This window comes from Clupea harengus, chromosome 10, assembly GCF_900700415.2.
Source record: "Clupea harengus chromosome 10, Ch_v2.0.2, whole genome shotgun sequence".
Classification (NCBI taxonomy): Eukaryota; Metazoa; Chordata; class Actinopteri; order Clupeiformes; family Clupeidae; genus Clupea; species Clupea harengus.
Genome location: NC_045161.1, coordinates 16,399,275 through 16,426,512, shown reverse-complemented (window position 1 = coordinate 16,426,512; position 27,238 = coordinate 16,399,275). Strand labels below are relative to the sequence as shown.

Genomic DNA, 27,238 nt, shown 5'->3' with positions numbered 1-27,238 from the left:
CCTAATTCGACTTTTAAAGCCATCGACGACTGCGGGAGTCAAACTGAATCTCCGCAAAGTTCAGGTTAGTTTATCTGAAATTACTGTGTCACTGATGGTAGCCATGGTCGAGCCCCCTTGCTAGAACGAATTAAATCCTACAGGTGACAATGGTTAATCAACAGGCGCCGACCACAAATTTAATAACAGCGATTATGTTTTCCACACAGTCCTTTCTTATGGCCTTGTTTGGAAAAGAGGGGATACTTGGCAGACTTGACGACTACAGACACCGATTAGTCACGCCAGCAAAATCACGACTCGATTGTTTTCACAAGTACCGCACAAACTGGCACTATGTAAAACCACCGCACAGTGAATAATAGCAATGAACAAGAGGGGAACGATCAAGCAGACATAGCAGTCAATATAGGCGTCTCTGCATTAGTTACCGACTTAGTGTCTGAAATTATTTTCTGTAACCCTCCAAAATGACCACTTCAAAGCTTTTGCCTTCCAGCATAGAACAGATGATAAAATCAATTTGATCTGGAATGTCAATACAAAGCTAACATTGGTGATAAAGTAATGGTCCAGAACATTGGCGTGCTTAAGCCTCTCCAAGCAAAATTTAAGGGACCTTTCCAGTAATGTTGGCCACTCCCACATCTGTGTTAGTGGACACAGGGAAGTCAACATTTAAATGGTACCATCTTTCCCAGACCAAGAGATTGCCTGACTAACCGCCGGCTAAATGTTAAATGTTGCATGTTTGTACTAACTTACTACTTATGACGGTCATACCTGATGTGTAAGTAGGTCTGGTATGGCCATGCTCGTCATTATGTTCATGTCCCATGGGTTGTCTGTGTCTATCGTTGAAATGTACTGTATTACCCTGTGGAATCTGCCTGTGTCAACCAGTGCTCTGCTCTGCCAAACGCCTCTGCTGCGCATACTGTCACGTGTTTCCTGTCTCCTCAGATACTGTCCGGACGTGGATGCACCCAGGCTGCTGCCACCGACCCCATCCCCATCATCTGGGTCCCGAGAGCGCATCGCAGACCAGGAGGATCCTACATCACCTCCTGACCGCCACAGTCGCACCCAGGCTGCTGCAACGGACCCCATCCTCATCATCTGGGTCCCCGAGAGCACATCACAGACCAGGAGGATTCTACCAACACCCCCTGACCATCCCAGTCGCACCCAAGGCGCGGTTACACGAGGTCCTACCATCAACCACGGACTTCCTTCGACCCCTTCTCCAATCTGGACATTGCCTGCATTACCACTCCATGAACTGAATTGCCCTTGAATGTTTAGGCTCATATATGTCAATATAGTAGTCTGTGCAGGGAAAGGGTATATTTTGGTAAATTGGGTTGGTGGATGCGCAACTATCACTCACAGCTTAACATAAGAGCTGCTGCAACACAGAGCTGCAGAAGAATTTCCCCTCAAAAAGAACAGAGGTTTCGCTTCTGCCTGTGAGAGAAAGGGGCTAACATCCTTTTTGTGACCAACCCTCAAAAGAGACGCGATTATTTGCCTCCATTTAATGCAGGGGGTCTGACACATTCCCCACATCTATTTCACTCCCTTTGTTTCCAAATATTTTAATTTATTTGACGTCTGGTCAGCCATGGAATGCCATAGTAATTATCCCCTATGTCTGTTGTTTTTGGCACTCCTCCCTGCCTATGCTCATAGCTACCATGAAAACTTGGCTGTTGGGATGGTGGGTGACTGCGCAGACACTTTAGATTATACTAACTGTTGGATCTGCCGGAATATGCCCTCAGGTTACACTGATGCCCGTCCCATATAACCTTGGAGACGTCCAAGGGAGTGTGGGCACCGGTATCAGGCCTGGTAAGTGTCTTCCTGGCTATCACAGTTATCTTAGCGTTCTACAAGACAATGGAATGTCTCTGTATTAAAGTCACCGCCATCCCCTCCAAGCCAGTTACTGCTCAGGCCATTGCCTCTGGGTCAAATCCCCAGCGTAGAAACATTGCATAGGTGTGGACATGGCAGAGGGGAGTCTCATGCACCTGTGGTAGCTGTATGTTATAGTCTTAAGATGTGAATATTTACATATTCAAATAGGGGACTGATGGAAATTGATATTACCATTAATTTATAGACTTACATTGCATTGCAGGCATGTTCTCCTGTGTTTGTGTGTGTGTGTGTGCCATGTCTATTGATAGTCTTAGTACACCTTTGTTTAAAGGCCCCAGCAGACATCCCCCTGCCCCAGGTGGAGGAATACACATTGTCCACCATTTTGGGCCTGTGTGTGTTCCTCCATAAGAAAATCCCCTCCCACTCACCTCCCCTTCCCAACCTTGACCTGTAGAACCTTCCCCAATGTTGACCTATCACCCCCAAGGTATCCTCCCATGATTGACTGGTATTTAACCTGTAACACTGTGAGGCTCTTTAGTCTTTGCCTGCCTCTACTTGATGTTGGTTTTGACTCCCTGCAGGAGCACCTTGAAATACACCTCCAGAAACCTTTGATTCGCCTCGTGGTCCTTTGTCTAGAAGAGTGTCGGCCTAAGTAACCCCGTCACACAGGTGTGAGACACGGCGTACAGAGCTCTACTGTGCCATGTATGTGTGTGCTAGGATGTATGTGTGTGTGTGTGCTAGGATGTATGTGTGTATGTGTGTATGATGATTCAGAGGTCCCACTGATGCCACCACAAATGCTACAAAAGTTTGCTGCATGCCTTTCTTGCAGGAAATCGCCTCCATATATGTAACCACAGACTACACTCTTAAAGGTCATTATGCTTTTTCACCAGCAGGTGGTGCTATCAAGGCACACTGGGTGCAGGTGCACTCAAACACAGGGTTGGCATCCGTGATGCAATACAATTGAATTGAAATTAAATTAAACTTTGAATCGTTGTCATGGCGATGTTTATGGCTGGCAAGTTAAGTGAACACCGGAGAATTTGATACTTTCAATATCGCGAAAGATTTCTACAACTCATTTCTATGCTTGTGTGCCCAATGGGGGTTGCATTCGAATGAGCTGAAATGAGTTCTGGCTTTGTTGGTTCTGCTAATGCTACCATGGATGGCTTTCTTCAGAGGAAGTAGACTTGTGCTCCTCAGCAAGCAACTGCCCTCACTGAATTAGCCCTAACCCTTTATTAAAAGATGTTCTGTAGGTCATTCTTGTAAATAATATTTATAAACTGCACTCCAGGATGCCGATTTATCAGTCGGACTCTAGTTGATACATGTGGTCCATAGACTCATAAGACTTTATTTCCCAATTGATCCTTCGCTAAGTCCCGCCCCCCTTGGTTACTGTCGCTACTCCAGTCAAGGTTTTCAGAACTTTCACATTTTCACTAAATTCCAATAAAGCACTGAATCCAGAGAAAATCCGTGAGGTATTGTGGAATAACAATGCACTGTTAATACCATCCTGACCATGGCAGAAGAGGTGCCAATGCGTACAGAACAGAAGTGGAGGGATACGATTAAAATATTAAAATGAGCACCGAAGGGGACACGACTATAATTGAGCTGGGAGCAACACACAGGGGCCATCAAACAAACCCCTTCAACTCATCCTAGAACAACCAACAAAAAACGTTACACCGTGGACCAGTCAAACCCCATCAACTCATCCTAAAACACAAGGCACAAACAAAGTTTCTCCGTGGACCAGTCATGCTCTTGCACTGCAGAGTAAGGCCGCGTTCACACTTGACTTCTTTTTTCAGCTGCTAGCGCCTTTTTTACATGCAACCCTATGGGAAAAGCAAAAAGAACGATGCCTTTTTAAAAAGCGGCCGTCTTTTAAAAACTTCTAAAAAAGCGCAACTCCCGACTCCTTTTTGAGTTCAATTTTCTCAACTTTTCAGAAAAGCGCTGGGTGACGTCAAGCGCCTTTTTGACAGCTGACCAATCAGGATGAGGAGAGTAGGTACCAGCGTACCTTCCCTAGTAACCTACTACCTTAGTTAAAGAAAAATGGCGGACCAAACTACGTAGATCATCGTATTTGTACCTAGAAGTTTTTAGTTTTACTTTTTTTTGCTTAGAATTTTAGAAAGTTACCGAGAAATAGACACCGTACAATACAAAAACCATATTATTGTAACTGAAAACTACGTGTAAGAGGATTTGCGAGGTGTCTGAGCTACTATTAGCATGCTACTACCCGTTCGCGATTAGCAATCCCTCTGTGTTTTTGCAAAGCATCTTTCTTTTCCCGACATTTACATTTATCTTGTACATAATCCATCCCCATAAACCGGAGATTTCAAGAGTACAGAAACTCTCCTGCGCCGGCAAGAGTGCCAATATGGGCTAACGAGTTGTGGCTAAAGGGCGAAACAGCTCGGTAGCTATTAGCACTCTAGCTTGCTCGGTAGAGTGCTAAGACACAGCAACTATTCACGATTGTATCAATTGTATATCTAGGTTTTCTTTGGCGACTGTTGTCGCATCCAACAGCACAACATATCCCAGGCATTTTGAGCTTTCTGTGGGTTGTTACCGTAAACAGCTCGTTAGCTATTAGCACTGTAGCTTGCTCAGGATAGTATAGCTTTGATAAGACACAGCAATTATTCACGATTGTATCAGGTCAGTCATTCCCTAAATCTTTAGGAATAGAATACAATTGTATATCTGGGTTGGCGCATTCAACAGCACAACATATCCCCTAGCGTTTTGAACTTTCTGTGGGTTGTGACCATAGGTTGTGACCGTAATGTGTCTGTGTCGGACACAAATATGGTGGCGCTTAAACACAGTGATGTCACATGGTATCGATGAATTCTGAAGCGCTCAAAAGGCACTCAAAAGGCGCTGAAGGCAGCGCTTTTTTCTGAAAAAGAAGTCAAGTGTGAACGCGGCCTAAGTGAACTGCTTCAGTTATAATTTGAATCTTGATCATTATCCATGGTCAACATCATCATAGGAAAATCATCATGCTGAAGTTACTGAGGCTACGAGCGACACGTCCTGTGCAGTAACTTAATGGAATCCAATAAATCGGTGAGTGTTGTTTTTACCCAAAATTAGCTAATTTACTTAAGGGATTTGTTTCTGTAACGTTAGGTCACCAGGTTATTGTGCAATGGGCCCAAACCTGATAGTATAAGAAGAAAAGGTATTTCTAAACATGAATATTAATGTTCACGGTGACACCTGTGATGGCATTAAATAACAATAGCTAGCTAACGCTAAAGACATTACAGTAGCAGGCTAGCTGATTCTGGTATCTTTAACCAGAGACTGAGCTTGTTACTTGAACCTTGATAATGCTATTTATTATAATCTGTGATACCTTGTAGGGCCAATGATTTTCCGCGATAACGGAAAACGGACGGAATTCACAGAATGTACACTTTGAAACGGAATTGCAACTTTCAAACGGAAACACCATTTTGTGCATCAAAATCGCCCAAATTCGCCTGTATTTTGTCCTGCAAGACTGTATTTATTTCAAATAAGCACAACAACGATTGCAAGGATGAACAAACATTGAACAAAAAAAAAAAAACATTGAGAAAATGGCACGTCTGTGTTGAACTCCGCTCCGGCCACGCCCCCCTATTCAACGGTTGACGCTACAGTCACATTAATTCGCGCATCTTCCCAATCGCCTGCAAATAATGTTTTTTTAGTCTTCTGTTCTGTTGATGGCTGGCAAACAACAATCTTAGAAGGTTTGGGTCACTTGTGGCACACATTATTTACTCATTTTAAGCTATCAATCTATCTCAAGGTAAACAAAATGAGCCGAAACGGAAAAAAAAACGGAATTTACCAAATGTGAAACGGAAAACTCATTTTTTTTTAAACGGAAAATCATTGGCCCTAACCTTGGTTTGTCGATGATGGTGACAATCACTGTGTGGGTGTCACAGTAGTACTACGCTGACTATACAGATGACTAGCTAACTGCACGCTTAGATCAGTGGGAGATAATATTGTTATAAACTATTTGTGATGGATCAGGCTTGCTATGGGGTCTTCCGTTCTGTTTAATCCATCGATAGCGTCGCTCCTCTTGAGTTTTTGGCTTTGGGAAGGGTAAGAAAAATAACTTTGTCAAAAGCTTGACAGAATTCCCCCACTTAGTTACAGTTGCTTACGTAGGATTGGACAATAGCCGTTTTAGGGAGAGGCTTTAGCGAAGGGTAAATTGGAGTCTACATAACACCTGAATTACATGACAGTGGCCATTACTGGGGAAACTAAAACAGAAATGGTCTCAATTTCAGTTTTGAAACTGAAAACATGAATGCTTTTACGGGAAGCAGATACTGTATTACAAATAACTTCACAGAACTCCTTTGCGAAACTACTATAACACTCAGTTTCAAACACATGACAAATTACTTCACTTCACAGAACACCTTGGTCAAATTACTACGATACTCAGTTTCAAACACATGACATGATTCCAGGAGTTTTAAAGGTGGTTCCCCACGTCTTAACCTGCAGGTTAGCCTTGGTGGACCACTGCCGATCAACAAGAATAAATCAACACTCCTGAAAAATAATTCACTGTCTCTACGTGACCTTTTCAATGAAAAGAGAAGCATGTCTCTTCGGAGATGTTTTCTACATCACTAATTGAATCTTAATTCAATTGTCACTGGTAAACAACAGAAAGAATCCCTCAGAGCCATAGCAACCGGCTTCGCATGGGACCACCCTGGTCTACAGGTGTGATGATTCTATTCTGAGAGCATTTCTGGCAAGTCCCACAAGGCAGGAAAACACAGAACAAACCACGAATGGCATCACTGGCTGGAAACATCTCAGGCTGACACATCCAGACACGCTCACACTGCCTGCGACAAACAATGCTAAAACGATCACCTTTCGCCACAGGTAGACCCAGGACCGTACAGAAGCACCAGGCAGCAGAAAGAGCACCACGTTTAAGATGGACACAAAGCAAGATGGGTTGGTGTGGGAATGAGGGACAGGGTGGAGAGCCCTCTGCACGTACACACACACAGCTGAACACATCACAACACAACACAACGCTGGGAAAACTGCACCAAGAGGAGTCGGCTTTGCAGAGGTTTCAGGCATCTGACGGGACAGGTCTCTGTCCTACTGAACATTTCTACCCCAGGTGTTTTGTGCTCAAACTCTCCATTCTTTAACTGACAGCTAAACACAGGTCTACATGGGTAGGGTACTCTCCCGGTCGCTGACACAATAACATGTGACGCGATTGATGAGTTTATACCCATCCATTTATATCCACAAGTGCGGCATTACTTTGACATTACTAGACAAAGATAGGCTGAGATGCATCTACATAGTTATACTCACATAGGAGGAGACATGAGTAGGGGGCTATTCATTGTTTATGTTCACACTGGCTACATCACCACTTATATTTACTGTAAACTTTAAACCAAGATCAATATCTTTTTGTCAGAAATGAACCACTCAATACAAGTTCGAAAAAAGGAAATTACATGGCGTCCAGCTCCAGATTTTTTCCCTTCGAAGAAACTTGTTGCTTCTTCTGGCAACGTGGAATGCCTACAATACCCTGCTTTTCGCTTTTTATCTCAGGAAAGCGGTCTGAAGAGATTCATCTTGCATAATTGTGAGGTTGTCATGAAATAAAAACGGGGGAGTCCAACATTGTCACACACACACACTATTGCCCACTGAAAGCTTTCTTTCACTTCTTCATTTAGAAGCAAATTACGTCTGAATATCACATAAGAAACTTTTAACGTTGCTGATATTACTCTCTATGGCTCAGCAAAGTGTAGACGTGATGGCGAAACGTCAGATAATTGAGTGTTTGGAAACAGCACTTAGCGTTAAACTCCCAACGCCCCAAATCTAAAACCAAAGCCAGGGGGTCCAAAAGGCCTTGTTTCTGTTTTGCACACTACTTTCTCATTCAGTACAACTTTGCATTTCACACCGCAAAGTTGTTCCTGTTCATTATTTAAAGTTCGGCAAATTTCTCACCTGAAGGCTTTTAAATCCAGCCAGTGGGGGTGTATTAGCTAGCAAGTTAGCTATCCGCCATCTAGCGTAGTTCTAAATTCTTTGATGTTGATGTTGATGAGCAACTGTTGTACATGCAAGTAAGCGCCATGCATTTACTTCTTGATGTACACCACCAATGCATTAGGAGTAAACGATGTGTACTGCAATGCCACGAAGCCTGATATGGCTTTGCATTAATTAGCTATTACGCTAATTATCAAGCGTGTAACCAACAGATGGTAAACTAGCCAGACATGCAGCTGGGGGTTAGCAGCTAAAATGTTAGCCTCTTGACGCTTTTGTGCGTGACGTAGCCGTAACGCAACCCTTCCAGCTAACCCATAATAGAATGCTACTAGCTGGCTAGCTAGTTACTCCAACAACAGAGAAAATCTATCGTAAATTAAACAGCACACAAAATCATTCTAACGTTTTTCTTCACTTGAGTTACAATTCCCTATCCATGAGAGGGAAACGGTGGGCAGACCATAATTTCGCACAGATGCATCGAGCTCGCCTGCTAGCTAACATTAGACGGTATGGTTAGGTACCAGTATTTCACTGAGCGCTGCATTGGCCAAAGCCGAGTCAATCAGCTGGTTTGCAGAATAACATCAATGCAGAAGCATTGTAAAGCTGCGATAAACATGCGCCTGATTGAAACCGTTACTCTGTGTCTAATCAGCCCGATAGTATATGATTAAGTGCATGGTTTGACAGCATCGCATCCAAACTAGCTACCCTCCTACCCCTTTGCTACCATTAGAAAAGTCAACAAAATATTCGTCGACAGTCGACGTGCAATAGTGGTTGTGGCTAAAATGTTGACTAAAATAATCTCACATGTTGCAGTGAAAGGTGAAAATGCAATGCAAACTTAAAGGTCAACATCTTACCTCCTGCTGCCAATCGAACTCCTTTTTTGATTCCTCGTATCAAATCTGTCTCTTTAGAAATTCACAAGATCGATTATCTTTCACAGCAAAGAGGAACACGGCCTCACGCCTACTCCAGATTTTCGCTACCACGATTGGCTCAGCTAAACGCAGCCAGGCGCTCGTAGACAACCAGCTAAAAATGTCGTTGGCCCCTATCGCAAACAGATGGGACTCTGCACCAATTAAATCAGCTAAGGTGAGAGTAGTCACGGAACACACGTACAAAACGTTTCTCTTGTACCTCTTCCGGTATTTTGAATGGTCGCTCAAAATTAGTTTCACATTCACTCGGTTCGTACCCCAAAGGTCGCTTTCAATATCCCAGGCCAGAACAGACTGACCCCTTCAGTCGGTTTAACATGCCCGTCTCGGACCAATATTGGATCCACACAGCACTAGGACTACACGGAAAATGTATGCTAAATTTGGTTGATTACATTCTTCAGTTCTTCGCTTCTTTTATCAAGCATATTGTATTCAAATACATGGCCACACAAATTCATTAAGAAAGAAGAGACGAAATGCATGTTTCATTTTTAGAAAAAGGGTCAATAAGAATTTATTGAAAATCTGCACAAAATCTGTGTCCAGAAACCGCTATATGCCGACACCTACAGAGAAAAATACAACTGCTGAACAAGTGCTAAAATATAAACAATTTCAGAATATACATTTCCAGTCTATAAAATATGAATAGAAACAGCTGAGGTATAATCTAAAAAGAGGAAATAACGTCTGCAGCCTTCGGCAATTATAAAACGGAAAGGAAACCAAAATTGCATGGATGTTTTTTTGTTTTTGTTTGATTATTTATTTTAATTTTTTTTGTTGAGAAAATTGCTCTTCACTTCTTCACCTAAGGAGAAACATTGGGAGAGGTGTGTGAGAACACCTCATTGTGTACATCAGTTTACAGGTTCACAATTAAATCTTTTCTAGGGAAAAGTGTTAGGGCATAGTGGGATCTTTGGATCTTCTCAATCTTCCAATCACATGGTAACTACATTTGGATTAAACGCTAAAACAAACCAAATATACGAGGGAATATTACTTGGCTACATTTATCTTACAAACTGGCGATTATGTCCATCACAACAAAAAGCTAGTAAGTATGACGGAATTATATACCGCACCAATAGCGTATAAAAGTAAAGTGTATGATAGTAACTTACAGGAATGTTAAAGCTAAAATATCAAATCAACAAGGTGGGGGGAGTTAAGTTTGGGGAAGGGGCAGCTGACTCATTAACACTGGAGATACAAAGGTCCAGGACAGCACATCTCAGTCACTACTCCATGGTGCACCAGACACCCATCAGTCTCACAGAGAAAGAAAGAAAGAAAGAGACAGACAGACGGGGGGAGAGAGAGAGACTGTGCCAGCCTCAGAGCTTTTGTACTTTCATTGACTTCAGCTCAAAGCCAGGAGAGAGTAGATAAGGAAACAGCTAACTCGCATCTGTTCTGAAGTCAATCATCTGCATCTATCGTCTGCGTCACTGCAGACTGGGGGAGGAAGCTGAATTAACACAATTCATACACCTGGACAGTGAACCTTGAGTGTGTGTGTGTTTGTTTGTGGGGGGGTTGTGTATGGCTGTACAGCATTCTAGACAATTAACAGCAACGGTGATGCCGACTCGTGACACCTAACCTTCTGATCACCCGTTTAAAAACACATCCAATCCCAGTCTAGCGCTAACGGAATGTGGGGATATGTTACAAGCAGGAATTCTAGCGACTCTCACTCAGGCCGTCAAACTCTACGTAATATGACTGGCTAAATTAAGGCAATTTAGACAGGAACTGATTGCATTTCATTGAACCCACGCTCTCATCACGTGTGGAGGTGGGGGCAGGGGGGCAGCCCGACACCCTGATTTTAAAGTCATTACATGTTAAATACATTAGCAGGAACAGATGGAGTTGTTTGAAAATTGCCCTCAGAGTTCATGTTGTTGGCGCGGGGCCGAGCAGGGGGGCGGCGGGCATCATCGGCCGCTGCTGTAGCCTGGGAAAAGCTGGTTGAGGACGGTCTGGAGGGACTTGTTCACGCTCATCTCGTAGGTCTTTCCCAGATCGTGCCTGCACGCAGGGCACGAGTACACGTCGGCCTTGAAGGACCTATGAAGGCATTCCTATACGCAGGACGGGGGGGGGGGGGGGGGGGGGGAATAACCAGCACAGTTACACAACCAGGATGCACAAACTCGACACATTAGACAGGTGAGGATGTAGCATGGTTAGCGGGTTAGGTCCCGGCCTTACCCTGCAGACGTTGTGTAGGCACTCTGTGGTGACAGGCTGGAACACCACGTCCTGGCAGCAGATGCACATGAACACTTCCTCCACTTTATTCAGGAATTTCTGCAAAAGGAGGAAGGGAGGATCAGACTGTTGCCGGGCTACAAAGAACTACAACTCCCTTCATTCCACATTTCAGGCATTTAACAGGAAATGGAGTATGAAGACTTCCTTCCTACCCTCATCTTTGTGTGCACAGATGTGCTGAAAGGCATGGAACACTGCTCTGTATGGACACTGGCTTCCAATAGGTGAAGTTTGGACAACTATTGTTTCTTTTTAAGGCTATGAGTGTGTAAGAGAATGAATACATGAGCGTGAGTGTACGAGACCCTGTGTGAGTGTACGAGTAAGTGTACGAGACCCTGAAGGCCCCTACTCACCGGCCCCAGACTGAGGGACTCCATGGCTTCACCCCAGACCTTCTTGTTGAGCTCGTCCGCCTTGATGAGCGACTTCTGCTCGCGGCTCAGCTTGTACGCCTCCACTTTCGTCTTCTTGGCGGGGCTCTTCCGTGGGGAGCCCTTCTCCTCTGCCTCCACTGAAATACATCACATAGCGTTATTAAGGCAAAGATATACCATCACCCTCCTCTGCCACCATCAGCCTCATTTGCTCTGGGGCATAACACCTTCGCCTAACACTCCCCAAGGTGAGTCACTGGGGCGTAACACCTTTGTCCCCCAGGTGAGTCACTTCCAGCCCCATCCTTCCTCTGGACCACCATCAGCAGACCGACCATCCACAGCTCATACTGGGTGCCACTGGTCATCCATGGCAGCGCCTGCTTTAACCACCGATACCAGATGCCAGCGCCTGCCCCCTGGTCCCGTCACGTCACGCTCACTCACCTTTCTGGGATTTCCTTTTCCTCTTCCCCTTGCTGGGTGTCTCTGGCTCCTGCTCTTCTTCCTCCATGTTCTTGTTCTCCTTCTCCTTCTCCTTAGCTGCCACGGCTTCCAGGTAGCCATCAGGGTACTACACACAACAACAACATTTCAGGCTACTACACACACACACACACACACACGTTTCAGTGTGTAAAATGTCCGCTGAGAAGCAGAGTGGTAGTGGTGTCTACCTGTATGGTGAGGCCCAGCTTCTTGACGCGCTCCTTCCCATCTCTGGTCCAGGGGGCAGGCTCGTCATCGTCCCTCTTCAGCAGGTATCTCCACACCAGGAAGCCAGACTTGCCCTTCTCCGGCCAGTACTTCTGCACCTGGGGAGAGCGATGCCACAGAGGAGTCAAACATGATGTACGAGTCGAGTCCAGTGTGTTTCTGCACATATATGATTACATTCTAGAATTACTAATCTACTGAATCACTGAGGCAAATCTTTGCCCGACTGATGTCACTCCTGACCTTGTAGATGCCGTCGTAGCGGTTGCCGTCCTCAGGGGAGAACTTGCTGTGCTTGCGGCCCTTGGAACTGCGCACCACCCGCACCGGTTTGCCCGCCTTCCAGTCCTTTGCCTCCGCACCGTTCTTCTCATTCACCGCTGCATTACAGTTCAACGCCAACGCCCTGCCCACACAACACACACACACACACACTCAGCGACCTGCACCCTACACACAAATTCACACTCCGAACCCTGCTAAAACAACACACCCAGAGACCCTCCCACCCACACTACACTGAGTCCTAGTCCTGCCCCTGTTCCCTCCTAACAGTACCTGTCATAAACTCACCTGTTCATATTGGTCAGCTTCTGGTCACATGACTGTTCAGCTGTTCTCTTATTCCCAGACAGATCCCGGCCACCAGAGCCTGTGTAGGTAAACTCATTCCCATCATCCTACACACACACACACACACACACACACACACAGAGAGACGAAACATGTAAATTCTGGATATTAACGAATATATGAGTGATTATTGATCATTGGTATACGAGTGTTGATCACTGCGGAGTCGTAATGGCTCTCGTGTCTGCAGTGGCACCCACCACGTCGTCCTCATAGCCGCCGGCCAGCACCAGAGAGTACGCCCCATCATTACTCCTGCCGTGGATCCCAGCTACATGGGGCCTGTGAACGCCAGACTCACTGACCTGGGAACAGAGCCGCACATCAGAGTGAGTTGGGAAAAGTTGGGAAAGTCAGAGCGCAAATAAGTTGGGAAAGTTGAATCCTATGCAAACGAGGAGTGAATTTAACCGCCTGCGGCCAAATTGATTGTTTGTTGTCGTTTCTGACTGTTGGCAAATTAAACATCTGAACAACGTACTGCAATTTTCAAACAAACAGCTTGGGAGGTACGGCAAAGGGTTGTTGTTCCTGGTACATTAACGATTTAATCCTGGGTTTACTTTAACAGAATGACAGTTCTGATATAAAGACAAATGACTGGATAGCCTACTAGCTGGCTATATTGCCAACTAGCGCGCAAGTTCAGTCTGTTACACCATTTCCACACGCCGGTTCCACTGCCCGCCCAAAGCACTGGCATGAAAATGCATAACTGAACAGTTATGCATTAACATTTCAACGTTAAAAGCAACAGTGGGTGTTTCTCTCACACACACACACACACACACACACACACACACACACACACACACACACACACACACAGCTCCTGTTCCATAGTTTCTTACCTGCACCCGAAACTTCCACTGGGTTCCGACGGGCACGCCTGGCACGGGGCCGTGGTGGTTGGAGGGGACGATGGTGCACTGCTTAGTGCGCCCCACACAAGCCATGCCCTAACAGAGGTCAAAGGTCAATGAGCAGACATCACAGCCTTAGGAAGCATCATTTGATGAACTGACACAATCAGCTGCAGGGCATAAGTGCCAATGAGCTCTAGGGGCATCAAAGTTAATCACCCCTTGAAACCACAGGTGTGTGAGAGCAGAAAGGGAACCAACAGATTTGTGTAATTGATGTGTTGCCACCTGCAATCTGACAGTTTTTCTATCTATCCTCAACACCCGTATGCAACGATATGCCTTTTCCTGTTCACTACCTGCAGACAGTAATAAGAGTCCTTCAGCCTGGTGTGTGTGGGCCTGACTACCTACCTTTCCCCAGTCCCTCTGGTGTGTGTGTGTGTATATGTGTGTGAGACTGCCTACCTTTCCCCAGTCCCTCTGGCTGGAGGAGTTGGCAGACGCCATCTTGGATTTCTTCTTGCTCTCCTTCAGCTTCTCTCCTGCCAACACCACCTCACTCACATCGTTCCTGCACTCTGGGCAGTACCTGACAGACACACACACACACTTAAGTTTAAAAGCACATCACCAGCATACGACTTCACTCAAAATTATGGGATTTAACAAACCCTACAATATTATGTCACATATAACCAGCAAACCCTTCAGAAGATCACATCTTTCTGATCATCTTCCTGCATTAAATAACCCACTATTAATCCGCTCATTTATCCACTGCTCCACCCCTCCCGCCCCCCCTCACCAGTCCTCGTCCTCTGGGATGCTCTCCAGCGGGGGGTTGAGGCAGTACGTGTGGAAGGCCATGTCACACTCGTCACACAACAGTTGCTTGTCGGGGTCCTGCTTCACGCCGCACACGTGGCAGTTACACCAGCGGCACGCCTTGCTGGGGTTGTCCTTACAGTGCTTACACTCCGGCCCATTGGACCCTGCACAGGCGAGAGAGACACATCAGAGCCAGCCGTGGACACACACACAGAAGAGAGAGACACATCAGAGCCAGCCACACACACACACACACACACCCACACCCACACCCACACCCACACCCACACCCACACCCTTATCTAGGCAGGGAAAGGATATTTGACCAGGCAAAGTATACATTAGCCATGCTTTCTACCCAGCATGTCCAGTAGTAATACAGGTCCTCAGTGTCGTAATAAGCATGTGTGAAAATGTAAGAGAAAAACTTTTAAAAAGGTCCAGTCCTCCAGCACACACTCTTCAGTGGACACACACACACTCCAGTACGTACTCTTCAGTGGACTCTCTGATCCCGCCTCTGCTCCCTCCTTGCTGCCGGGCTCCTCGATCTTGTAGATCTCCGTCACAAACATGATGCGGCAGTCAGTCAGAGTGTCCCCAGATTCCCTACAACCACACAGCCAACAGTAACATTACAGCACAGCCAACAGCACAGCACAGCACAGCACAGCACAGCCAACAGTAACATCACAGCACAGGCGCCAGACACAAAGTGTTGCCATTCGTCTCCATCTAATCTGTGCCAAATGTGACACTTTTGTTTTTGGTAAATGGGAGAAAGATGGACCTACCTACCCAATTTTTTTTTGGATGTTAGAGCAAAGCAACTGATTTTTAAGGATGGCCACTGATTAAGCACCACATTTCACTTGATCGCCATTTTAAATAACTCTGCCAGCAACAGTGTATGTATATGTGTGTGTGTGTGTGTGTGTGTGTGTGTGTGTGTGTGTACCCCAGCAGTATCTTGGCGTAGATCTCCTTCTGCGTGCGGGTCTCTTTCTTCTTCTGGATCTGGGCGTCGTACCAGTAGCCACGGTCCTTTGGCTCGTCTGGGTTGTAGTTCAGCATCACCACCATGCCCTCCTCCAGCTGGTGCCACTGGTACACGATACGCGCCCGCGGACGCACGTCCTTACCGGCCAGCTCTACCACCCCGTAGTCTGGGTAACTACAACACACACATAAGAGAGGACTTGAGACACAAGCTCCAAACACCTCCAGCCTCAACCATTCATGACAAAACAAAGCATCCATTTCACTGTGAGGATGTAACAGTGGAGTACAGAATCAGAACAGAGTAACACCCTCTGACAAACGCGGGTGTGTGAATACTGAAAGTGCTAATGGTGTGTGCGAGTGAGAGAAAGCTGGGGGGCCAACTGCCCATGATGGTAGAAAACACAACTACCAGCATTCATCTCACCGTTTGACTGATAAGGACAGACATTCTGTCTGCACTCTGCGTTCATGGTGTCCATATTTGCTCACATTTCTTGAGGGCCAATGGATAGGGCCGAAACGGAACAGTGCCGATGGGAATCATGGAGGCAGCAAGGCCAACAGCTCAAGCGAGATATGATCACAAAAACATGGCAGAACTCTTTCAGAGGTTATTTATATGATGTTCTCTATATGAGGTACATTAATACGTTATCTATATGATGTATATGAGGTACATGAATACGACCTCCTCCACAACGGGTACATTAATGCAATCTCCTCCACTTTCGCCACGTTTGTTGTTGTTGTTGTTGTCACCAACTTTTGACTGAGCTGCCCTCTAGTGGTTGTATTGCTTAACATCCATGCCAACGTAAAGTACACATGGAAGTACACATCTACGGTAAGGGAATATAAATATAAAAGAGGTGGATGGCAGTTAGGTTTATCTATAGACGCTCTTCTGTTCTATAGATATAATGAAGGCAAAATCCTTCCGCCATGTTGTCAAACGTGGAGCCAGTGTTTACACTAGTAGAGACAAATCGAAATCAGGTACGCCCAATAACTACAAAACTGCAGGTTTTTTTTGGTACTGCAGTGCGAGATAAGGACTCATTAAAACATTAGACCTACCAAAAAAACAGCAAAGAACTTTCCACAGAGTCACAGACTGTCAACACAGTTAACAGTTGGGGGTAACTGTTACATCGTTTGAAACTGACCTATCTATTTACGTATGTGAAGGCAGTATAAATGCGCCTTTAACCCTCTACAGACCACCTCTCATTAATAAACGTCCATGGTGGGCAATCTACATAAGAAACAAGATGCACATACATGTTAAAAAGCTGCTCTCGTGAATACTGGAGAAATTAGGCAACCTACGATCACTTAGCACTTGAGCTAACTTAATGATTAAACATGCATAACTCCTACTACATGACTCGGGCCAAGCATAGGAAACAGAAGCAGCTCAGCTGCAAACAATTCTCCAGTTTTAACCGTAAAACATATATAACCCCTTACACTGCTACCCTGATGGACGCAACACACAGTCAGACGGCGCACACACACACACCCATCCCTCCCCCTCAACGCTCAAGTCTGCAAACTACAGCAGACGCATGGGAGAGAGATGGCGTCCTGCCAGCTGTCACCACACACACACTCAGAATCTACTAACCGCCAGCGTACGCGCACACACGCACACACACACACACACACACACACACACACTCTAACCGCCAGCATGCATGCCCACACACACACACACACAATCAACATGCCGCTGCCACACGCATACAATGAATTAACTGCCACCACAAACAAAGACATCCAGCCACCTGCCACAACATCCGCAGTTTAAATCTCACTGTAGGCGTGGGTTACCGTGAGCCTTTGCACTATATTAAACTGTGGCCAGTTTACACTACACTCATGTTGGTCCATGCCAGTCCCGAGGAGATATGAATCTACACTGACTGACCAGTGCTGGGCATATGACTACTCATGCCAGCGCTGTGGCTAAGGGAGTGATTCACCCTTACCTGTGTGTCTGATGGAGAGCAGGTGAGCAGTCAGACAGAAACCTTCTGTTAAGCCTTTCTGTGTCCAGACATTTCAAAACTATAAACAAACCTTTCCTTCCTTATCTATCTAGTGGTTGGCCATATGGAAGAGAATTCAGATCACAGTATTTTCAACTATATGGATGGTATCCGTTTTATATCACAGTATTTATCATGTATAGTTCATACAATTAATCCCATTATATATTTCCAGTAACAAAAACACAGAACATCTTCTCCGGTGTTCTCTAATCTTGTGCACTTGGCAGCAATGCTAACTCCACCCACCCATAAACCTTGCCATGAGAATTCAGCAAATTTGTAAATAGCGCACAGGCTTTTGTTTAAGATTGTAAAGTGAGGGCACATTTGGAATGTGAACAGGATCGCAGTGAATAGGTTACTCGCTCCACTGCATGTTCAACATCATTAACAATTCCTTGATCAAGAAACATTACAGCGCATAACATGAAGCAATATGGCTTTTAAAAGGACCAGTATGCGATACATTTACTGTACTAAATCATAACATGAACATGATGTGTCAGAGTTTAAGTCCCAAACCAATAATACTGTCAGTATATTTCCAATTCCGGAGCGTAACGCCTGTGTTTTGGCCTGTGTGATGGCCCTGAATCCCAAGAGACTCAAGCAGACTACCTAAACTGATGCAGAGTTCTCTGACAGACAAATTGTGGGAACTTTGTATGCTTTTACAAAATATCCCGGCACTGACAGTATTGCAATATCCATGCTGGCTTGGTGTAATACCGCAGACAACTGGAATACCGAAATACCAGCTACTGCAGCACTGCTACCGTTACTCGCTTAAAAACAGTTTCTCTCCCTCCCTCTCGTCATTGATGGCCGTTTCCCTACTCCTCCTCGTGTAGTGCAAGTGACGGACGCATTCTTACTCTTCATATTTCACGTGGTAACGGATCTCCTCCTCTGCCGCCTCATTCTGTGCGTCTCCCTCTGCCGAGTCTTTGGTCTTCTTCGTGATGTTCACAATCTTCGCCTCAAACCATGCGCCCATGTTCAAATCTCGGGCGTCCACAAACTCATTTATCTGTTTGAAAACATCCACAAACTCATTTATCTGTTTGAAAACAAACAATTATAAAAACTCCTCCCTGCTGTGCGCAGAGCATAGCCTACAGACGTTTGGTCTGACATGTCTATACATAAGGGCACATTATTTTACAGTTTCACAGACATACACCCTCTTCTTATTGCACACAGCGCCACCCTGTGTGCGGTTAGAGGAACTACATCTGTGCGTCTGATCCCAACCCCGCCTCTCGGACTCCTCCAGCTCACCTTGTAGAATCCGAAGCCTGGGTCAATCAAGTCTAGGGCGTCTGTCTGGGCGGAGCTTCCTGCGGTCTGTCCGTCCCCCTCGCCGTGTGTCGAGCCCTTATCCGACTCGCTCTGGGCAGAGCCACAACCGGAGTCCGAGTCTGAAAGCTCGGCCTCCTTCTCCTTGGGGAGGGGGGCTTGGGGGAGGCTCTGCCGCACCAGCAGCTGAACAATGTCATTCAGACCCACGTTGTAGTCAAAGATGGTGTGGCCATCCTCCATCTGCAAGAGACAAACACTTTACCCCCAGGTCAGGAGAGGACACCCCCAAGATGCCCTGATTTTACACATACACGCGTACACATACATACAGTCTTTTTTCCCGAATCAGGAGAGGATGTCCATCAGACAACCTGGTCTTAAAGACAGCGCACACACACACACCTGCTTTCCCCTGTAGAAGAGCCTCTGCATATCGGGCTCCACCTTAAAGAGCTCGCTGATCTTCAGCCGCAGGTCGTCCACTTTGGTGAGCTTGGACAGGGAGTCCACCCGGTGGGTCTCCTTGCCATCCATGGTGCGCACCTGAATCCACATTGCAGCAGCCCTACAGGAGGAAAGTACAACACTCAACACTGCCCAAGGATGCTGTCCGTACAGATCCTCTACAGAAGCAGACTTTTTGGATGCCACCAGAAGAGAGAGGGTGAATAATTGTCCCAGTGTACATTTCTCAGGCGTGTTATCAAAGATCTCGGCGGTCAGGGCCCATAAATACTGTGATGCATGTTCTCTTTACAAAGGCTGATTCTCACTGCAACTTCAAACAATTTAGCAGGCAATAAACCCATTAGGCTTTTCAGCTCCGCCCCATGTTATGTGCTGTTGTCTTGACACATGCGCCCCCTAGTGTTCGTCACCACAAAAGTAATTCCAGATTCAAGGCTCACTACAATCCTCAAGTTTGTACTGTCAAGTGTTCCGTGCCAAGTTGCTCCAAGACAATTAAGATCGTAAAATGTCTAATATCCGAAAGAGGACTTTAAATACGTAGTATGAATTGGTAGCGATGGGTGCAAAGAGCCAACAGAACATTTAAGTGAATGCCTTTGTTCAAGACATTCAGCGAACAACGCCTTCGCTCATCGAGAAATCTATTATCATATCAAGTAATACTGAACGTGATCAACACAATAACCACATAACAGCGATACAACTGAATGTATTAACCACAACTTGAACAGATCTGTGGACGTTAACGTTACATTATCAAATACTTTCTGATGTGCCTTTCGGTTAAACCGCGCTACGAGGCAGTTGTTTCCTCTTAGCTGATTGGTTAGGAGGCTGGGCACTTTTGTTAGCGTTAGCTACCTAGCTATATCTTCTCAGCTAACTAACGTTACCTTTGCCATCTTGCTCTGAATCGTTAGCTGGTCAGCTAGCTGACTGAGATCTGTCGGAAGTAACGTTACCGTTAACACACTGCCAATCCCTAACAAACAGAGCTAATTCCTGAATGGCCATTTGTAGATGGCTTTCCATGAGGACATCTACTCACACACTGACAACTGGCTTTAGCGCAATACTAGCCAGCTGACTGCCTAACACTATTGATTTAACAGTAAAGTGACTTTAAAATTAACGTTATCGATTGTTAGCAAGTATGCAATCTTACATTTGACTGGGCGAATGATTATTCTTCCACTCGTGGTCTTTAAACTAACTTACGCATCGTATCAGCAACAAAACAAACCTACAGCCATTGCAACATATCGGTCAATAAGAAACTATTAAACAACAATCATGTTGCAAAATAGTGTCCAATTTGGAGGGACTTGTCAAATTGCCTCTAAATTAGGTTACTGCCAGGGTAGATTCACTTGACGTTAGCTAGCTAACCTTACTTGACTATCTCCATGCACGGTTACTCAACTTCCACCAAGTGTAGACACAAATCAAAAGTAAAATCAAACTTACCTCTATTAACTTCCAAACACAAAAGCGAATCGCGGCAAATGATCACCCAAAAATCTCCAAACTATTATGAGGTACTTCAATTCAATCGCTGACTAAATGATCTTCTCCAGTTTGCCCACAGAAAGTTGAAAGCCGAATCAATACGAGTCTTCCACAACGTGTTTCTCCTCCTGTTCCAGACTTGCTGTTTTGCTATTGGTCCAGGGGACTACTTATCTACTCTACCATTGGACTGTACGTCTATCATTCAAGTCTGAGACCGGAGCTTAATCCCAGCGCGCGAAACTAGGGTCTCGTTGCAGGCATGCTGTCCACAGTTTTAACGCGAGATTATGTAAATGACCCATGTCCAGCTGAAGAATTGAAAACAACATGCAAGCCAACTCCAAATAAACCATTTAGACAGCATGAATAGGCCCGCCAGCGCCGACCTCAATGCAGTTTTTACACGCCCTAATGAATCCGTCAATGAAAGCGGTTATGTGGACTTGTTTATGGAGAACGTGCCCATCTGTAGCCGAGCAGGCGCCCTGCCTCGCAATTTGAGTCAATAATCAGCCATTTGTGGCGCGTTACATTGTTGTGAGTCAGTCCGCTTCATCAAAATTTGGCGGGAGATCTCTGAAACACGTCGAGATCAATAAGACAATTCTTCTCTTCTCAACAGAGCACACCATAGCTCTCGGTTCATGCCTACCCTCACGAATTATGCTGTTCGCACATAACCAGCAGTGCCCTGTAACATATTAAATGTAAGCACATACACAGTAGCCTCTATTTCATTGATCCCAGACAAACCCAAGCAAATTGTTGACTATGTTAAATACATAGACATAATCTTAATCTTTAATTTTGTATTTCCATCCTGTATTTAAAACGTATCCAACCTCTGTATGATAAGTCATAAAAGCAGGCCTCGCTAACATTTCTGAGTTAATATGTTAATAAAGACGACATCATTTTTCAAGTCATCTTTCCAGTGATACTCGGAGAAGTTAAAACATGCTTAAATAGACTAAACATTTCCTTGTCACTGTCTCGGCCTGTTCTTAGTGAGCACAGGGCTACTGTAAACAGCACTATGTTAAAGCATCGCCATATATTGCTCAGTGCTGACTGAAGATCATTTTGAGTAGACAACAAAGTCAGTTAACGTTGAATTGGTGTTTGACATTACAGTAGGATTACACTCTAAATCCCGCGTGGCAAAACAAAAGGTATGTATCATTGGGTCATCCAGATATCGCCTGGGAATTGTTTGATTCCCTCTACTGGCTCTGCGATTGCATTGAGATGGACTGGGTTTTTAACTTGAGTTTGACAGGTATGCGGCCATAGATAGCCTATGGGAATCGTTACATTAAACACAGTAACTTTCAGGCCACTTGGTTATGGTTAAAAAAAAGTCAGGTCATAAAACCCATATATCTATGATAAAACCCCCCGTGTTCCTTAAATGGTGCCAATTTCCGGGTGACGTATTTTAGTGCAAAGAAGGGCACCGTGAAACACTTCCTGAACGTTCAGGACACGTTCGCTCTCATTTCTCTCAACTTCGTCGACAATCTAAGGTATGTCAACACGTATACTGCTCCCTTGCTTCTGTTAATCTCTTCAGATTTTCTTTGGATTGGCAGTAACACGTTTATTATAAATTATTTCTCCCGGCATTGCTTTAGTCGTGATCGTGCAATAGGCCTCTGTCGCTAATTTCATATGATTAAATAAACTTGTTTGGCTAATTTCATATGATTAAATAGGCCTCTCGCTATTTACATATGATTAAATAGCCTTGTTTCGCTAATTTCATATGATTAGAAAGTCAAGTAAAAGTGTTTATTGTCACATGCACCAAATTGCTTCAGCGCAGCTAAATTCTTATGACTTGCCAGGCAACATCTACGCAGTAGACATGCAAGATAGGTCTGTCTCGCTAATTTAATATTCTTTGCCGGGTGCACTATTCCTTCCTAATCTGATTGTTGTTTACAATACGCCCACACTACAATGCTGAGCTGTGTTGCAATACCAATACCTCACTTGAAGCCTGAGGTAAATCTTACTACTTGGATGACGTGCACAATACTTACATTGTATTACCTTCTTTGTCTTGCAGTTTGGCCATAATGGCTTAGTAATCAGTGCAGTATAAATAATGTACCACTACCCTTCTTAATGTGCACCAAACAATAATGACGGAACACATGAGCACACGTACAAGAATCACAGCACTACAGCAACATGGCGGAAAAGGGGCGAGGGGACAGCCAGGAGGAGCAAGCCGCAGCAGGAGGGACAATGGTGACGGACCTCCAGGGGGCTTTTCGGGTCGTCTCCCGTACCCCCAAAGATAGGCTACTGAGCATCACCTTTAAGATGAGCAGCTGCGACCCCGCTGAGCAGCTGGTGCAGACCATGGCTCTCATCGTCCTGAACAGGGAGGTGGACGCCCTGCAGCAGCTGCAGGCCCTCAGGGAGCACCACATAGCCGCCTACCTGGCCGGCCAGGTGAGAGAGAGCTGCGGGCAGCTGGAGGACATCAAGGTGGACAGCTTCCAGCTCCCAGAGCCCAGGGTCGGCACCCTGAGGGAGCTGGCGCGGATATTCCGGGTGCTAGTTCAGGAAAGACTGTGTGAGGCGTCACTGTGTGATCAGGCCTACGAAGCGGTTCTGCTTGAGTGTAAGAACAACAGCAACGGGGAAGAGATGCAGCACACAGGCAGTTCCTACCTGAACGAGCTCATAGAGGAAGTTGTACAAGCCTGTGGGATGGAGACCAGCTCTAAGGCCCTCCAGCTGCGCTCGGACAGCCTCCGCTCCCTTTCAGCCGGCCTCCGCGATGAGAACAGCCACAGCTACCCAACCTCCCTCCTGTCCTCCACCTACAGCTCTTATCCCAGCCACCTGGAGATCAGCGCTACACCCACTCGGCCTGCTGGGGGCTCCAGCCCCACCAACACCCAAAGCTCACAGCAGGCCTCTACACACACACAAGACTCACAGCAGGTCTCCACACACACACAAGACTCACAGCAGGCCTTCACACACACCCAGAATCTGCACTCAGGTGCTTCCTCCGCAGCTGCTGCCCTGGTAGAGGGGGCGACACAGGGGCATCCGGATCGGGTGTCCAGACACAGTGCAGCTGCTGATAAGCACAGAGGTGTTGCATTAGCACCTGTTCCTGCCGCGCCTGTGGAGCCCGGTCGCCCGCCTGTCCAGTGCTCAGGTCGAGACGGCACACGTCAGCTCGTAACCTCCATAAGCACAGGTATGGAGACCCTGCGTCTGTCTGAGCCTGTTCTCCCAGCGTTCTCCCGCTCTGTGAGTGCGCCCGAGACGCCTGCGGCATGTGAGGACGAGAGGGCCGTGTTTTACTCGTTTGTGATCCTGCACTCCCCAGAGGACGCGGAGGAGGCCGAGGAGCTGCGGGAGAACCTGGAGTGCGTGACCTCGGGGACCGGGGCCACCTTTTCCCAAGACTTTGCCATCCCTGGCAGGCCCACTCTCTCGTGTTTGGACGACGCCATCGACAATTCCGCCTTCACCATTCTGCTGCTTTCTCGGAACTTCACCTCACGTATGCAGGAAGTCCTCACCGACTCTGCCCTCATAAACTCCATACACAACACCCACAAGTACAACTCCGTCATCCCCCTTCTTCCTCTGAACAACCCTCTGCCCCAAGACAGTCTGCCCAGGGTGCTGAGGACAATCGTCTCCCTCAAGGAGGGCAGCAGGAGCTTCAGGCAGAACGCCATGAAGGCCATCAGTCCGCAGAAGGTTGCCAGGCAGCGGGTGAAATGGGAGCGGGAGCAGGAGGCCAAGCGGCTGCAGGAGAGGAGGCAGAGACTCCTGGAGGAGAACTGCTGGCGGGAGCAGCAGATGCAACAGGCCGAGCTCAACCAGAGGCTGCTACGTCAGGCCTGGGACCTGCACTGGAGGCAACAGAACATGCCAAGTCCAACCCCTGCCCCACCTTTTCACCCCCCCACCCCGGGGACGGGAGTCCCACCTTCAGCCCCCCTACCAAACTACTCCCCACACACCCCACAGATGAACCCAGATAGTTTTTGGGGTCACCCTTCACAAGCACAAGCGATGCCCTACCCCCCAAACAGTACCATCCACATTAGCAACGCCCAATGTATCATGATTGGGAACAACTCCACAATGACCATAGGAGACCCTGAGGTGCTTTATGGTGATCAAGATGAGGACTGACTGCAGACGCGGGATCAGACTTCAGCTCAGGACTTAGTGCCTTTAAGGACGAGCATGCCATAGCATTAATGCTATTATATAATATAGATTGGGGTCGAGGTTCTGTTCATTACGGTTCAATGGAAAAGGCTTGACAGTGGGATCAAACTGACACAATATTATCCTCCATTTTGAACTGATCAGTGGGTAATTTTATATACTCTTATATACTCTTTAATGACATCAGAAAAACAAAACGCTGTGTGTTTGTCTTTTTCCATATGTAATTATTTTACAGTAGAGATTATTTTACAGTTCACAGTGTTGAATAGCATTTGTGAATGAAGCATTTATGTCCCTACTCCAAATATGGCTAGATAAAGGAAAATTGGCCTGAATGTTTGTAATGAAAATTGGGAACCAACATTTCAATAGCCTCATTCATATGCCATACCAGTAACTTCTGCACTGTGATGTAAAAAACTTTGTCAAGTCAAATGTATTTATAGAGCACATTTACAAACAACTCACGCTGACCAAAGTGCTGTACAATTAAATCACAATAAAATACTTTTTTTTTAAAAACAGAAACAAAACAATTAGATCACAAAAAAAATCTAATTGAAAAACAGAAGCAACACGCTCAACTAAGCATCTATATACACAGAAAGCAAATATACAAATTCAACTAAAATCAGGAGGATCCAAATGCTTAAGATTAAAAGTAGGTTTTGAGCCTGGATTTAAAGGAGTCAATAGAGGGGGCTGATCTTATAGAGAGGGGGATGCTGTTCCACAGTCTAGGTGCTGCAAAAGCAAAAATGCAGTCACCCCTGGATTTAAGCTTAGATTGGGGGACTGCCAGGAGCCCTAAGTTAGACGACCTGAGGGGCCTGGCGGTGAAATGAGGGGTTAAGAGGTCTGTGATATAAGAAGGGGCCTGCCCATTAAGAGCGTTAAAAAAGAACAGGAGCACCTTAAAATCAACCCTGGACCGCACTGGAAGCCAGTAGAGAGTGGTCAGGATAGGGCTAATATGGTCTCTTTTCCAGGTACCAGTCAGGAGCCTTGCAGCGCCGTTTTAGACTAGTTGTAGGCGGGACAGGGACGAATGGCTAATTCCAGCATACAAGGAATTGCAGTAGTCTAGCCGGGAGGATATGAAAGCGTTTATGATCTTCTCATGATCTTTGAGTGACAGGAAATACTTGATTTTGGGAACGGTGCGAAGTTGGTAGAAGCTGGCTTCTGTTGTATCAACAACACCCCAGTCATGACACACAAAGACTTTTCAGCTTGATCAGTAAGCAACTGTAATGTTTCTATAATTTTAAGGTAGTGTAGAATGACCGTCCATCAGACTATGCCACCTCAGTGTGACATGTCTTGGCAGAGTAACTGGCAAGCAGAGATTCTGGAATATCAGAATCAGAAAGGTTTTTACTGCCAAGTAGGTTTTCACCTACCAGGAATTTTTTGTGGTACGTTGGTGCAAACAATAATCATACACAATAAACAATACACATATTAAGTTATTTTTCAAACATAGGAAAAACTAAATATAAAATATATAAAAAAATAGAATATGTTAAAGGAAAAAATGAAAGAGCTGTGCAGTCTATGCAGGACTGTGCAAATAAGAGTTCGGGATAAGAGTCCGTGTTGGGGGGCGGGGGTCCCGGGCCTTGTTGATGAGGCCAGCCGCAGATGGGAAGAAGCTGCCCTGGTGGCGTGAGGTTTTGGTCCTGATGGACCGCAGCCTTCTGCCGGAGGGGAGTGTCACAAGGAGTTTGTGTCCAGGGTGGGAGGGGTCGGCCATAATCTTCCCTGCACGCCTCAGGGTCCTGGATGCATACATTTGAAACATTCTGGATTGGTCCACCCAGCAACTCAATGATTAAACCTTTAGTTGAACTCCACAACTCCGGAGTCCAAGATTAGAATTAGAGTGCCAACTTATAGTTCTACAGCCTCTCCAGATGCCGGGAGACAGGCCACATTTTGGTCATCACATTTTGGTCATTACAGGTCTGAACTAGCCAGGTCTCTGT

The 27,238-nt window shown here is 45.9% G+C and overlaps 3 protein-coding genes across 3 annotated transcripts in view; 1 reads left to right on the top strand and 2 right to left on the bottom strand.

The window, feature by feature from the left end:
• The window catches only part of kdm4b (lysine (K)-specific demethylase 4B), a 49,592-nt gene extending 40,539 nt beyond the window's left edge, over nt 1-9,053 (bottom strand). Inside the window, exon 1 of the mRNA XM_012825361.3 lies at nt 8,892-9,053. The gene's annotated coding sequence lies outside the window, so the exon portion shown is untranslated. The remainder of the gene's footprint in view (nt 1-8,891) is intronic.
• A 408-nt stretch (nt 9,054-9,461) lies between these two features.
• uhrf1 (ubiquitin-like with PHD and ring finger domains 1) lies at nt 9,462-21,173 on the bottom strand. The gene is made up of 17 exons (XM_012825342.3): nt 20,985-21,173; nt 19,449-19,611; nt 19,026-19,286; nt 18,620-18,774; nt 15,644-15,859; nt 15,179-15,294; nt 14,663-14,849; nt 14,323-14,446; nt 13,843-13,950; nt 13,192-13,296; nt 12,932-13,038; nt 12,602-12,764; nt 12,319-12,456; nt 12,089-12,215; nt 11,621-11,778; nt 11,202-11,300; nt 9,462-11,071 (listed from the first exon to the last, which is right to left on the bottom strand). Exons 2-17 carry the CDS (start codon nt 19,599-19,601, stop codon nt 10,925-10,927), a joined length of 2,364 nt encoding a protein of 787 aa, XP_012680796.2. The 5' UTR covers nt 19,602-19,611; nt 20,985-21,173; the 3' UTR covers nt 9,462-10,924.
• A 1,276-nt stretch (nt 21,174-22,449) lies between these two features.
• Nucleotides 22,450-25,411, top strand: ticam1 (toll-like receptor adaptor molecule 1). Its single transcript, XM_012825294.2, has 2 exons — nt 22,450-22,555; nt 23,101-25,411. The coding sequence occupies exon 2, from the start codon at nt 23,226-23,228 to the stop codon at nt 25,206-25,208; it is 1,983 nt and encodes a 660-aa protein (XP_012680748.2). The 5' UTR covers nt 22,450-22,555; nt 23,101-23,225; the 3' UTR covers nt 25,209-25,411.
• Nucleotides 25,412-27,238: the final 1,827 nt, after the last annotated feature.

Coding starts and splice junctions, on each gene's coding strand:
- uhrf1 (XM_012825342.3), bottom strand. CDS start 19,601: ATGTGGATTCAGGTGCGCACCATGGATGGCAAGGAGACCCACCGGGTG. Junction 11,301..11,620: donor AGTCCCTCAGTCTGGGGCCG/GTGAGTAGGGGC, acceptor CTCCTTTTGCAG/AAATTCCTGAATAAAGTGGA. Junction 11,072..11,201: donor GCCTACACAACGTCTGCAGG/GTAAGGCCGGGA, acceptor TCCTGCGTATAG/GAATGCCTTCATAGGTCCTT.
- ticam1 (XM_012825294.2), top strand. CDS start 23,226: ATGGCGGAAAAGGGGCGAGGGGACAGCCAGGAGGAGCAAGCCGCAGCA.